Source organism: Agelaius tricolor, unplaced genomic scaffold (assembly GCF_023055355.1).
Source record: "Agelaius tricolor isolate 1412-34295 unplaced genomic scaffold, bAgeTri1.0.p SCAF_10, whole genome shotgun sequence".
NCBI lineage: Eukaryota > Metazoa > Chordata > Aves > Passeriformes > Icteridae > Agelaius > Agelaius tricolor.
This window is the reverse complement of record NW_027269270.1, coordinates 731,881-746,943: the sequence shown is the minus strand read 5'-3', so window position 1 is coordinate 746,943 and position 15,063 is coordinate 731,881. Positions and strand designations below refer to the sequence as shown.

Below are 15,063 nucleotides of genomic sequence, written 5' to 3'. Positions count from 1 at the left end.
TGCAGTGTTTGCCCTTTGGGATCACCAATTACAACCCTGCCCAGCGTTCTGCACACATGGGCACTTTCCTCTCATCTTCCTTCTCATCTCCCACACCCTCATTGCCATGCAGGACATTGACTTGCACACCAATCCAAAAATGCACACCACAGACCTCACTGGATCACTGTCCCTACCAAGATGAAGCTTCAAAGATGTGGGAAGCCATGGGGACTGGGATGGAGGGCACAGCCACAAGGATGTGTAGGAGCTGCACTCTTCACTGCCCTCCACACCTACCAACACCCACACAGCTCATGTCTCTTAGCAGACCAGGAGCAGCCAAAGCTGTGTAACTCCTCAGGGGAAGGCTGAAAGGAGAACACAAGGATGGGTCTGGGGAGCACTGGTCTTCTCCAGAGACATGCCAGATGTTTGCAGAGGTAATAAAGCAAGAGATCCTGATGCATCCAGATCAGAGGAAACTCTTCCTTGAGGTACAAGTATAGCAATAACAAATTTTAGAATTATGAACTATGGGAGGAATTTGGAAGGACTTAGGTAGTGTCAGTGTGTGAATTTTGAAGGCAAGAGAATTTTTTTCATGCCCAAGTAGTGGTGATACAACCCTAATTGGACTCAAAGAATTGGATTGAAAGGTGGCACACTTTGAACTAAGTGGGCAATTAAACAATCAGCTGCTCTATCACAGTGAAGTGTTCAGCATCAGCACACAGCAATGGTATCATACAAAAGGTTCTTTCTTCTCTTTTGAAACAGCAGCCCCAGATATAAAGAGCCAGGAATTTGTGACCTGAAATTTGGAAGTGCTGCCACTGGTGGTGGTGGCACAATACCTGTGAGGACATTGTTGGCTCCTGAGGTTGAGGCACTCGGTGAGGCTCTGCCAACTCTCAGCAGATGCTGAGCATTTGCTGGCAGCTGGATGCAGCCATGGGACCTGATCCATCCCTGAGTCACAAACCAGTGTCACCCCACTATGCTCTTGGCACAGGAGCACTGGCAATGTCAGGGAGGACTCTTCTGGAAGAGGCCTGGGCTCTGACAGCAGTTAGAAAAATAAGGAAGATTTTTGAGAAAGACCATGAAACAGAAAAATCAAAAATGTCTGGGCCAGATTCCCATGTGGTGTGAGCTGGACCCAAGCTGGTTTCCAGCCCTGCATCCTGCAAAGAAGGAATTCACTGATGCCAAGATGAGCCATGAGATTATTGCTCTCCCTGCTCCATGCTCCTGCCCTCCATCCCCTTGCTGGTGGTGAGGAGTGACCCCACAGAGCCACAGGGGCTGTCCTGCCCACCCAGATGAATTCCCCTCCTTGCCCTGAGTTTGCAATACCTCTTTGAAGGCTTCCAGGTTCCTCCTCCTCTCCTTTGCTCCTGCCTTTGGTGTGGAGGTTCTTTCTCCTCCCTCTACACCTGCTGCTCTTTGGCTCCTTTGTGATTTTTATGCTCTCTGCTCTTTCTGTTCTCCCTGATCAGTCCATGAACCCGATGTGATCAGATTGCAGTGCTGATTTTTAATTTACTAAATAAGGAGGTGGAAGTGGAAGGTCTGTGGTTGAGCAAAACCAGCTTGCCCAGACTTAATAAGCATGGAAGTGGATTCTGTCTGCTCTGGGCTGGTCTTACTGCAGAGCCAAATTCCCAGGGCCAGATGAATTCCCTGCTGGCCCTGTAACCCCTGCATGGATGGCCAGGGAGGAAGCTGCTCCAGGAGATCTCCATGCTGACCTGTCCCTGCCTTGGCTGAGGTTTATCAGCACACCAGTGACACCAGTGCTCAACGTAAGCACCAGCTAGCAAATGTGACAGAAGGAGAGTTGTGCCTGCTCTGTAAATTTTAAAGGACAGTCTTTCCACAGTGATAGTTTCCCAGTCTGCAGTGTAACACCCCCACTAGAGACTTTTGCAGTATTTCTACTGTTGGGAATTCCTTTGTTTTCCACAGGCAGCTCCTTCTCCCACTCAAACCTATGGCAATGCCATATTCAAGCCCCAGCTTTATGATCCTACATCATGCACCAGAGCAGATCCACAACACATAACAAATTTTTTTTTCAATCTCCCCACTACCTTTAGCTTTAAACCTCCTAATTTGCTAAAACTCCAATTTCCCTTGAAGGGTCCCACTACCAGTGCCCATGAGCCAAGGGGGAGAGATCACTGCACCCCCTGCTGCCACATGTCTGAGCTGAGAGATCACCCTCTCATATTTCTGGCCAAATTGACACCTCTGCAACCAAAATCCAAGCCCAGATCTGTATCCTGTTAGCAAAGGCTGAATTTGGGTCTGCCAGCAGCAGAATCCCAAGTGCTGAGGCTTTTACTGTGTGTTCAGACAGAGAGTTTTGATTTCCTATCCCCACTGAGAGAAGGGCTCAGAAACTGAAGGAAAGAGGCATCCCAAGGGGCAGAGGAGGCCAAGGGCTCAGAGCTGCATGGGCTGGTTCTCCCTGTTCAGTAGCATCTAACCAGGCCAGCCACATCTCCAAGAGCTGGAAAGAAACAAGGCATGCAGAGCAGTAACAACAAACATAAGATACCAATTAATGCATGCATGCCACTGGTAATTCTGGATTTTCCCCATTTGCTCTCATTCAGAACAAAAAAAGAAAATGAATTTCTCCCATTTTTCTGAATGTTGTAAATTCCAGCACACTTCCCTTCAACACGAGCAAAACATTTTGTTTTCTTCAGGTAAAGGTGCTTGGTATAATACCAATGAGAAATGTCAGGGTGGTTCTAAATGTCATACAAGAGGGATGAAAATGACTATTTCACCATGGTCTAGAAGATTAATTGAAACTGACCCAAATGTTTCAACCTAAATGGACCATGTTTCACGTTGCCACATTGATTTTGCTGCTTCCACTGCACTGAGGTTTGTGGTATTTGCATTATAGCTGAGTCCAGCCATTTGCTGATCCAGCCAGGAATTCAGCAGATCAGAGGCACAGCACCATGACCACAGCAGCCCCCAGCTGAGTTTTTCTGGTTTCTACCCACCTCTAGTTTAGGGTTGTATCACCACTACTTGGGCATAAAAAGTTTCTCTTGCCTTTGCAAAATTCACACACACTGACACTACCTATGCTCTAAGTCCTTCCAGATTCCTCCCATAGTTCATAAAAAATCCATACAAATCTCAGCTCTGGTGAATTGGAGGCACTAATGAGCCAATGGTTTCATTAGAAAGTATTGTGTTTAATTGGAAATGCAGTCAATCATTGCCAAATCATACAAGGCAACATCATAACTGGGACTTTTCAGCTAGGGAAAAGGTAGCCAAAAAGTGGCTTGATAAAGAAATGAATAAAGTTAGGAATCAGTGAGTAAAAGGGTGAAAAATGGTCACCCCTCAAAACACAGATCAGGACATAACCAGCAAACAGGACTAAAAACACATTTTTGTAACAAATATCAAAATGTTGTAGAACTTACTGCCATGGTAAGACATTGATTTCAAAAGAATTAGACAAATTCACAAAAATAGAATTGTCAGCAGCTACTAAAATGATCACAAGGATCAAACCCCTTCAGCTCCTGGCTGAAGAAAGCTTAAAACTTTCAGGATTTTTGTAGTGGAGGGAACACTCTGTGCTGTGTTCCTACACACTCTCTTAAAACCCCCCCTGAGCAGTAAAAAGACCCCAAACTGTTTATCAGCTGGGATCCATATTTATCTCAAGAGTCACAACAACTCCCAGTGAGAATATGCCCTGCTCTGGTCACCTCCTCCCAACTTTCTATGCCAAATGTTTGGCTGTGTTTGTGCACACACAACCTCCTGCCTTCCCTTCTAGTCTTTCTCATTGTCACACAGCATCACTTTAAAATTTAATTTCTGCTTTTTTCAACAGCCAAAAAGACAAAAGTGCCTGTTTCATGACACGACAAAGATCCTGTTCCCCTCAACCACATGCAACTGTCCATTTCCAGCTTTGTTCACATCTATTTATCAGTAACAACTGAAGCTGCCTATTTTTATTTTTTTATTGTACAAAGCTTTATGCTAATGCTAGGACTTTGAATCTCTCTCCAAAAACTAAACCAAATCATCAAATCTATGGGATGAGATTAATTTTTAAGCAGGACACTTTTTATAGATGAATACCCAGTTGGCTTATGCCTTACCTATTAAAACAGAATATTTAATTGTCCTGGCACTTCTATTGCTGTGACATTTCAGTGCAGTTTTTTTTCTAATATCTAATCTGACCCTCCCCTGGCACAATTTAAGGCCATTTCCTCTCATCTTTTCACTTGAGACATGGCAGAACAGACTGATCCCCACTTCACTCCTTTTGCATCTCCTGATTTTTGAAATGAAAGCACAGCAGGACCCCAGATAAATCCATCCAAGCCCCCTGGACACCCAGTGTATCTGGGTGAGATTTAAAGCCTTGCATTTTTTTATCTTTACAGCAACCTTGTACAGGACCCTTGTTTTTTCATGATGTCCTCAGCTGCCTGCCTAGGACACTGCAATCAAAGCAGCAGACACCTCACAGCCACGCTCCTCCCTCCCTCTGTGGCCTCCACAGAAGAAATATTTCATTTTGTTGCCCAATTTTTCCCCCAAGCACCTCAGGCTCTGCAATAAGACCAGCCCAGAGCAGACAGAATCCACTTCCATGCTTATTAAGACTGGGCAAGCTGGTTTTGCCCAACCACAGACCTTCCACTTCCACCTCCTTATTTAATAAATTAAAAATCAGCACTGCAATCTGATCACATCATGTTCATGGACTGATCATAAAGAGCAGAGAGCATAAAAATCACAAAGGAGCCAAAGAGCAGCAGGTGTAAAGGGAGGAGAAAGAACCTCCACACCAAAGGCAGGAGCAAAGGAGAGGAGGAGGAACCTAGAAGCTTTCAAAGAGGTATTGCAAACTCAGGGCAAGGAGGGGAAATGTCAGAGCTGCTGTCTGCACCACGGGGCAGAGCTGAGGAGGCTCACAGTGCTAGGAAGGGATGCTGCACTGCCTGAAGCACAAACACACCAGGAGAAAGCAGTAGGTGCACACAAGCCCTTTTCCTAGAGGGCTCTTTTAAAGCAATATTTAATGCAGACAAGGCTAACCTGGTCTTGTAACACAGCCAGGCTGATCTTGTCTGTATGAGTCCTACCCAAACAGAACCTAAGAAGAGAGTCAGGACATCTCCCAGCAAGAAACTGGAACCTAAAAGCTTAAATCCATATCTAGACTCTTGCAAAAAGACCTGCACAAAAGCTATGTTTACCCAACCAACATCTTTCAATGCTGAGTGCCTCCAGAGCCCAGGTTTGGGTTCTTTAACCTGGGCTCTTTTCCAGAAACACAGGCATCAACAGCTGCTAATTTCAGTCTAAGCCAAGCTGCTCAGCACCTTTGGAAAAATACCTCTGCCCTTTTAGATCCCAGCACCTGGACTGAGATGTTTCAGGAAGTCAATTAGAATTAAATGATCACCCCAAGGCCCTGCTTCAATGAGGAAGGAAAAATCACAGTGGGAAGTCAGGAGTTCTCAGCTCCAACCCTGAACATCCTTCAGTCACACCCCAGAAGGCAGAAGAGTCTGTGGAAAGAAAAGGAAGTGTGGAGATTTATGACAAGGGAGGCATCACAAACATCACAGCGCTGTCTTTACGCAGCTGATCTCCAAGCCAAGGGGAAGACAAAGAACTGTGTGGCTGGGCACTGCTTCTGCATGCAAGGAGATCAGTGGAGGTGTCTATTCCAGCAAATGTGGGGTTAATTAATATAATTCACACCCCCTTCAGCTCTGGTTTAATGAAACAGAGGGTTATATGGCAGGCTGCTCCCAAGCACAAGAGAATGAAACAAAACATTCATGCCAAAACCAGGCACTTGGTGAGGTATTTTCCTAATCAGTGCAGACTCCATCAGATAAAAAAAATCTGATGTGCAGAAAAGGGGGAAAAGAGTGACAGAAAAGAAGGGGAGGAAAATTAGGCAGTGTAAAGGAACACAAGGAGTGGGGCTGCTCCACCACAGGCAAGTGGTGAAGGAGAGCCTGCAGTCTGCTGTGTGCTTGTCTGTGTGCAGAATAGGCTGAACCCTGGGGGTGGATTATGACTTGCATAAATATCCATGACTTATCCAAATGAATGGAGTGGCCTGTGCAGCTGAGCCATCATCCCAACTCCCTGTAATTAGCATGGGAACCTATTAATTTTTCCACATTACTGGGAAAAGAGATGAATACAGGTGCCTCCAACTAAGAGGCAAATTCCTATCAAATATAGCATATTTTCTGAGTTTTCTCACCTCCAAGTGAGATACCTTCTAGGGCATCAGAGAGCTCTGCTCAGGGGCCTGTTCTGATTTTTCCAGCCAGTTCTGGACCTGTTCAAATCCTAGCTAACCATCACAGCAAGACTGAATGGGATGCAGCTCAGAGGCAGAGCCTATCCTGGGCCTTCCTTCTCCCAGGAGCACTGAAGACAAGAATGAGAGCAGAGTCTGTTCCTCCACAGTGCTGTGCCACACAGCTCTGGCTCTAAGCTAGAGCCAAACACCTGTGCTGGTACTGACCAATTCTGATGATATTCCCCCAGAATGTTGGCTGCAAAGAGCAGCCTCGTGGAGGACTCTGCTGCTGAGTCTCTGACAAACATCTCTGAGTGAATGCAATGCACCCTCGCAGCCATCTCCACAACGCTGGGGAAATCTGGGGGGAAATTCTGGGCAGAGGTGAAGGGTAGAAAGTGCTTCACTGGGAAAAGTTCTGCCAAGGAATTCCCTGGCAGAATTTGGTGGATTTAAGAGCATAGCCAAGAGCACAGCTACCTTCCATGAAGAAGAACTGTCTGTGAATGAGGCACGGGTTTGACAGCCCTGGGAGTGCCATAGGAGCTGACCCAGGGTCTAACAAGGGTGAGGTTTGTCCCACATCCTCCCCACAGCCCAAGGTTCTGAGCAGAGTTCTGTAACCACACCCAAGAGAGCTCCTACCGGGAATACTGACGAGCTTCAACTACTGACAGCAGGGGAGAGGAGGCCAGCAGGAAAGGAAGGAATCGGGCGGGGAGGGTGTGACAGGGTGTGACAGCTCGTTAAAGCAAGGAGCGTAATTGGGCTCCTCTGCAGACTGAGTGGGCTGGGCCCTGAGGGACAGATTGTATCTCGTACACAATTCCCATACCTTGCTAAAACCTGGAGGATGGGAAGGGATTTGTGTCCCTGCTCTAGAAAACAGGTGATACAGGCACAAAAGTCTGGGTGATACCATCAAACCCGGTGGCTTTCACCTGCAGATTTCCGGTCCAGAGTTTCCTATTGTACACAGACACATCCCAATGTCTCCTAGCAAAGACAAAGGCTGGAATAAAAGGGTCAGAAGTCACAACTGCAATGTGAGTAGTAAATTGGATGGGGATTTTGTTTGTAAGACTCTGGGATCATCACAGAAACTGGGTATGCAGACAGTGAAATCTCTTTTTCACTTCTCCTGACAACAATCTCTGCTGACCTGGAAACACATCATCAAACAGAATCCCTGAATAAAGACGAGAGATAGGGGTTTTTTTACCTCCTAGGTACAAGATGCATTAGTTGTGAAGAAAATTATTTATCAGACCTCAGCTCCTTGTTTTCCTCAGTTCTTAGTTCTCCTGTGAGCAGCTCCTGAGTGATGACATTTATTTGGCATGTCATTTCCCTCTGAAGCTCAGCCTGGCACAAGCTCCCTTTGCATTAAGTGCTACACAATATAATTCAGCACAAGCAACTTGCTCCTGCAGGAAACCCTTGCCATTTGTTCACCCTTCACTGATATTTGCCAGGTAATTTCTCTACATAATCCTCCATCTATTCAATGTGTATTAGCTGCCCTTCAGAAGAAATTACTGTCTTCAATTTGAGCTGTTTTAATTGAAATAAAATTAATAGATTTCATGATATTTCTGTGGCCCTGAATACACAAGATAAGCACAGAGTGGGATTTTCTGTGGGGTTATCTCTAAGGCTCCAAACCTCAGCATCTGAGTAGCTTATTCCATCTCTGTGCCATTGATTCTGTGCTTCCTGACTTTTGTCTACCTGCAATAATCTCTTGACAGCAGAACTGGAAACAATTTCTTGTCACTACTTAACAATTCTGTCTTAAGGCAGGCACTGGAACTCAGCATAAGGTGAATTTTATGAATAAAATGAATAAAATCCCCTCCTATAATAGTTTTCCTACATGTGTCCACCCACGCCTGCTTTTCTATCAAAAAGGAAAGTTCCCAAGTGATTTATCTTTTGCTTTTCAAGCAAAAAGTTTGATGCATTTTTTCCAGTTGTCAAAAAAAAAAGTGTAATTGTCAAGCAACTGTTCTTATTTAACTATAATAGCAGCAGAAACTGGCTCTGGTTAGCATCCTTCTCTATTCCCTCAGGATTCTTAGATGGTCTCTGAACATCTGGATCACAAGAATACACCAAAACCATTATTTTCCAGCAAAAAATCTCTCTTGCAATTGAGAGTTCCTATCATCCACTTCTAAGAGAGACAGATGCCTACTCACACACTTACTGAGACTTGTACTAAAATAAAATTAATCTCCACAAGGAAAGGGAACTCATTCAAAGACACTGCCCAACTTTCCCCTTTCCTGCAAAGCACAACTGCTGGTGCTACTTGCAGTTCATAAGATTATTGCTGCTAATTCATTAAGGCAGAGATGTGATCATCCAGAGCAAAAATGCTCCAAATAAATATAGATTCAAACTAATAACCGTGTCAAATAAAAGAATAAATACTTCCCCATCCAGATGGCTCCTTTGACATCCAACTTATCTGATTTATTGGGGACAGGAAGTACAACTGGTGGGGCAGCATGGGAGGTCTGCCATTTCCACACTTGGCAAAATCCAGGGTTTTCACAAAGTACAACGTGTCCTGTCTTGCCTGCTCCAGCTTGTTCCAGGGAATTTGGAATATATAACATGCCTAAAGAGGTCTTCTGCTGACAGCAGATGCACTTGGCGTTCAAAAATGATCCCAACACTTCAAGAATGTCCTTTCCCATTGAAGAATACTTTCAGGAAGAACTTGCCTACATCCCTGCCTATGGAAGGAGGTACACAATGCTTCAATGGGATTAGGCTGTAAGCTCTCTGCAAGAGGACTATCCTAATTGCATGTCTGATACTTGTCACAGTATGCTCCTGTCTCACACCTCACAGAGGAACATGGAGTTTCTAACCAGAGAATCACACCAGGGTGAACATTCCAGTGTTCAGAGGCAGATCCCTCCCAGCCACATCTCACACATGGGACAGCTACAAACACTGGGAGCCAACTGCTTGTCTCCTCTGCTGCCAGGGCTTGTCTCCTCTGCTGTCTCCTGTCCTCCTGCCCCAAATACAAACCCCCAGCCTTGCCCATGTCAGGGCTTTGCTCCTGCAGGCCCATGGCAGCCCCACATGGGTCACCCATGATGGTGTCTCTGCTATCAACCAGGTGCTCTAAGGTCCCTTCCAAGCCAAACCATTCTATGGCTTTATCATTTGATTCAACTCAAAGATAAAGCTCCCAGCTGGATGAACTCATTGCTCTGGTTTACTCCATGAACAAATGTGCTCAGGGCTGGGACATGCTTGTGATGGTGCTGAGGACTCACTGATCAGCAGAAGTGCTTTAGAGCAGACCCAAGTGCATCCCTGCTCTGAGATGGACACTTCCTGACCCAAGGAGCAAGGCTTGCAAGCAAAACCAGCTTGTGCAAACTCTCACCCATTTGACCCCCACCAACTCCTGAGCCACCCAGGGAGCTGCTGTTTTCATTAAAAGGGGCTCACATGCACCATCACGTCCCAGGAGCCAAGCAAGTCATCACTCTTCAGCTGAGCCTTAGCAGTGAGATACTTTAATGTGCACATTTTGCCTGTGGCATGCACAAGGTAAAACCTCTTGTGTTTGCCACCTCACCTGCATAATCACACTTGCAGCCTCTGCCCTCACTCATTTAACTGAGTAAGCTCTCCCCCAGTTTGCCTCTTCTCCCTCAGTTTATCCTGGAAAATTATATTGCAGTATCCAAATAAATCTTGATGAGACAGTTCTTTAAGGTTGTTTTCTAATTATAAAGCTAATTTGGAAAAAAAAAAAAAAACAAACCATGAGCAAAAACAACCTCAGAGGAGCACACACATTTTATTTACAGCATGATGCATCCCAGGAAATCTCCACTGGAAACTACGTGGAGCCAAATTTGTAAAAGTAACAAAACACATCAAATGAACACATCAGTCACTGAAATGAGAACTAAACCCCACAGACATAAAAACAAACCAGTTACTTACAGTTTTGCTGTGGCTCTGGAGGGAATTTGAGACGGATAATGGCCAAGATTATGAAAACAACCACGGGCCAGGAAATTAAAACAAACGACCATACCTATAAAAGAGCAATGAAAAGAAATCGGTTATGTTTGTGGCATTGATGTCACCCAGAGCCTGTCTGGAATGTACAAGCAGTGCCCTAAGTGAGTTATGAGGTGCATTGTAAATCACACCTGTCTTGGCATGCATACAATTAAAATCCAAGCATTATCTATTCAGGAAGAAAAACTAGCGAAGATTTTAAGAGCAAATAACAAGGCTGAGAGCAGCACAAGGTTTCAGTTTGGCTGATAATTATGGGGGACTGTGTTTACCCAGCTTTGAGACACTGCTATGTCACAGTAAAGGCATGCTGGGAAGCACCAACCAGAAGATAAAGGAGCTGCAGTGTGAAAGCTTGGTTTCACTTTCAGTGAAATGATGGATAAATAGGACTTCAACTGACCTACACCCCAAAATTACAGTGTTTGACAAGCCTACAGCAGTTTTCCCCCAAAAATTTAGCTGTTTTCATAAGCAGTGGATCCTCATGGTAGAGCTGGAAGAAGGGATTTGCACAGTGGTCATTCACAAGATGTGGAGCTCAAGCATGGTAGAGGAAGGGGTTTATGGAGTTGTGCAACCAGCCTACAGAACACACATCTGAACACCCATCATCAAAAAAAAAAAAAAACCTCTTATAAGAACTTCTAACCCCAGCATCCCACATCCCTGGCACCTTTCCATCTCCAGACTGTAGCAGTCCATACACATGAGCTGAGATGATTCCCAGAATGGCTTTGGCTAAAGGAACCTTAAAGCTGACACAGTCCCACTCCCTGCCATGGGCAGGGACACCTTCCACTATCCCAGGGTGCCCCAAACCCATCCAACCTGGCACTGGACACTGCCAGGGATGGGGCAGCCACAGCTTCTCTGGGCAATCTGTGCCAGGGCCTCCCCACCCTCACAGGGAAGAATTTCTTCCACATATCTAACTTAAGGTGGAAGAGAAATAATGTAATATTGCCCTAATGTACATCAACATGTATAGAACTCCTGCCTCTAACATGAGGGTTGCACCTTTCAATGGACAAGAATTAAGAAAACACTAGAATTAATCATCTACTATAGTAAATTAATCATTTAGTATACTAGAATTAATCATCTAGTCTAGTAAACCAATCTAGGGAGGATGCCCAAAATCTTAAAATACAAACCTTGGAGTTTTGTGAGCTAGGAAATTGTAATTATTCAAATAATCCCTTGCTTTTGCACTAGCAGAGAGCTGGCTCCCATGTTTACTAGATTAAGAGTTTTGCATCCATCAGCAGTTAAATTGAAACTACTCTGTGCTACAAAATTGCTGTTCTACCTTCATGCCCATTTTTGGAACTGCAAAGATGTCTTTCTTCAAAATAATCCCATTTTTCATCGTTGCGTTGCTATTTTTTTTTCAGATCAGTACATCCTACCCAAAGCTGTTTTTCCAAAGTAATTCCAAGCCCATAACCATGTTTTCATTTCCTGTAACACTCACTGGAACATAAAGCCAAACAGACAAACAAATCCTGGAGAGCAATTCAGCTTAAAGATGGTTGTTCTACAGCAACTCCATCCCTACCGTCCCTGATGAGGTGACCCAGGCTTGAAAGCAGCAGCAAATTCATGCCCCAAAATAGGTAAGTGACAGATATCAAACCACAAGGCACCTCCCCACACACCCCTTCAGAGGGTGCTCCTATAATTTTAGCATTCAGCCACATTTTAGCTTAGACAGACAATACCCTTCCTGCTTTTTATGTATACCCTGCCAACCTGTAACAAGATCCATCACTGGCACTGACATATTTTAGTCATTTTTTTATATCAGATGCTTTCCCTATAATCAGTCCCCAAACATGCAGTTTAACTGTGATTAATTCTCATGCAAATGGTATTATTAATGTGTCCTCCTTGTTTAACACCACACAGGCTAAAGTAAAATTATGGGGTAACAGCACAGAAACTGATATTAGTCAGAAGCTGCCTAAAGGGAGGGCTGGACATCTGTCACATTCTTGGGACAATAAATGAATACTGATTGCTCCTACTCAGGAAAATCATTGTCCCTCCCCATTTTGAGCTTACACTCCCTACTTTCCAGACATGTCTTCTCTCAGTATCTCTGTCCTGTGACTTAATTGGATTTAATAGTAGCTGGGCACATCAGTTGCAACATCACAGCATTCCCACTGTCCCAGGCATTTCTAATAAACAAAAACAAGACAACCACCCTGGCCAAACTGTTTGCAGGTGGAACATGTTGACTCCAATGGAACCACAACCAACCTCAATCTGGCTCTTGGGACATTAAGAACTGTGATGTAGGTTGCATAATCTCTTAGTTGCTGGATTATTTCACTGCTAAAAGTTGATTTAATCTCTCAGAGCTTACTTAGGATCTCGGGTTGAGTGCACACTTTCTCTCCCCTTCTGCCTCTGTTTAAATAATGAAGGGCAAGACACAAGAGGCACCAATATCTCCAGTTCCCTTTGGCACTCAGGCCCAACTTTGCTCCCAAAAAGATCTGAGTTTACCTCCTCACACCCTCCTCAGCCCAAGCAAGCTCCCTAATTTGGAGCAAGAGAGGGAAATGAAGGAGGGTTGCAAGGCATGCCTGCCTTAAAATAGTCAGCAGTGGCCAGATTTTTATTTTAATTGACATTTCAGTTCTACAGAGTTGATATTTCAACTCCACAGGAAACCAGAATTACAGTAAGTCAGACAGTGGTCAGAAGCACAGGTAGGGCTTAGGTGGCATTTACTCAGGGTACACAAGAGCTAAAAGGGACCCAAGCCTTCTGCTTTTAACGAGGCTGTTACAATTTCTCTTGAGAAATTAGAGGTAATTTATGGGGATTCTTCTGCATCTCAGGAAAGGTCTCTTTTGCAGCAGTGAAGAAGGCTCTGAGGCACACAGCACATCCACAGGAGTCAGAGGCACCCAGCACCTCTCTGAATCAGGCCCCACAACCAGGAGATAGGGCAGGGTAGGCTGGAACAGACCTTGCAGAAGCACACAGTCATACAAGGCCTTTCACTTCACCCTCAAATCACACCCTCCATGGACATTTCTCTTTGGCCAGCGCTTCCTGTGCCTGCCAAGGTCTCCATTCCACCAGGGCAAGTTTAAACCCCACCATGTTTGGGTTTCTGGAGCACAGGTTATGGTGCAGCCCCCTGAACTGCCCAGGCTTCTGCTGAAAATGCCACACACAGCTGGACCAAACCTGGACTGGGACACAACTACTCTGCCTGGCCACGCAATACCTCCCAAAGGAATGTGTGCTCCCTGATGCTGCTGCAGCTCAGATCCCTCTCTGGATAGTGCTGGCAGTGGTTTATCTTTCAGACAGAAACATCATTGGGCTGTTTGGTTTGCAGCACACTGGACACCTGTCCTACCTGCATCTCTCTTGGATAACAAAAGTATCATCTGAGCTACTTTTTTGTTATCCATCCTTTACAAATGGCTCTGTGTAAGGGTAGCCCCATCACCCCCAAATCCTAGGGGTTCCTCAGAGGCTGTGCACCAGGCACAGGGTCTGCTCACATGGCAGCAGGTACAGAACTGCAGCCCTAACTCAGGTCTGCCCACAAGTCTGTGCATGGTTTTGTTTGCACAGACATTGTCATGAGAGAACAAGAGAGGCATCCATGGTACTCAGTCTGGACTCCTGAGCTTTACACAAGACCCATCTTCACTTCCTGACTTCACACAAGACCCATCTTCACTTCTGTGCCATTCCCTTCCTTCCTTCTGCTTCTACCACCACCTTCCCATTCTACCAGCCCAACCTCCCTCTCTGCAGTGCCCCCCTTGCTCCTCAGCTCCTGGTGTTTCCAGGTTCTCCCTCCTGCACTCCTCTGTTCCCACACTCACCAGCTGCCTCTTGACACTCAGCCAGTTCTTCCAGAGCAGGATCCTGAGGTGCTGGGAGAGTGCAGCCATGCTTGGCTCACCCAGTCGAGAGCAAGGGGGCTGCGGGTTCCTCCTCCCCACGTTTAGGAGGCAAAAGTGGAGGCTCTAACCCAAAAGGGCAACCAGTGTCCAAAATCCAGGCCTCTGCCTCTTCCCCACAGCATAGCTCTGAAGCAGCTACTCCATCCACTTGTGGCTGCTGTACTCCCAGGAACTGTGGCTCTTGTCCTCACAGCAATAGCTCCTAGCAAATTCAACAGGTTCTTCCTCTCTGGGCGGGCGGGCAGATGCAGCAGCCTGCCTCCACTTGTGTTAATTACAATATCCAGCCTCTCCTGGATGCTCCCTGTCCAAGCCCTCACAGATAAAATGGATAGCATTCCAAAAAGATGCTTCTGCTTAAACAAAAGGTGATGCATGCCTCCTCCTCCTCCCCATGATGAAACTCCCTGTCTGCCCACACACCGCTTCTGCTGGAGAGGTGTCATCAGCAGCAGCAGACTTAGGCCACTTGCCAGGCCAGTCTGACTTCCCTGAGTTCACAGGGAATGCCTGGGGAGAAAGCATCCACAGCCACAGCCTGCATCTCAGGGACTGATCCAACTGCTTGGCTTCCTGCATCTTCCCTTTCCTCCAGGAAACCAAGTGCTGGGGTTCTCACTGACTGGTTTCCATGAAACACACCAAGTCCCCTGAGAATGGGTCAAATTTCACAAGATTTCAGAGCATTAGTGTGGCTTTAATATTCATTATTCAACTAATCATTGAATTTCCCAATGGTAC

The 15,063-nt window shown here is 45.6% G+C and overlaps 1 protein-coding gene across 1 annotated transcript in view; it reads right to left on the bottom strand.

Annotated features, from left to right (window-relative positions):
* The window catches only part of ABCA12 (ATP binding cassette subfamily A member 12), an 80,172-nt gene extending 65,862 nt beyond the window's left edge, over window positions 1-14,310 (bottom strand). The window contains exons 1-2 of the mRNA XM_071434268.1: window positions 14,242-14,310; window positions 10,298-10,391 (exon numbers count right to left, since the gene is read on the bottom strand). Coding sequence (XP_071290369.1) covers window positions 10,298-10,391; window positions 14,242-14,310 — 163 coding nt within the window. The remainder of the gene's footprint in view (window positions 1-10,297; window positions 10,392-14,241) is intronic.
* Between the last annotated feature and the right edge of the window lie 753 nt (window positions 14,311-15,063).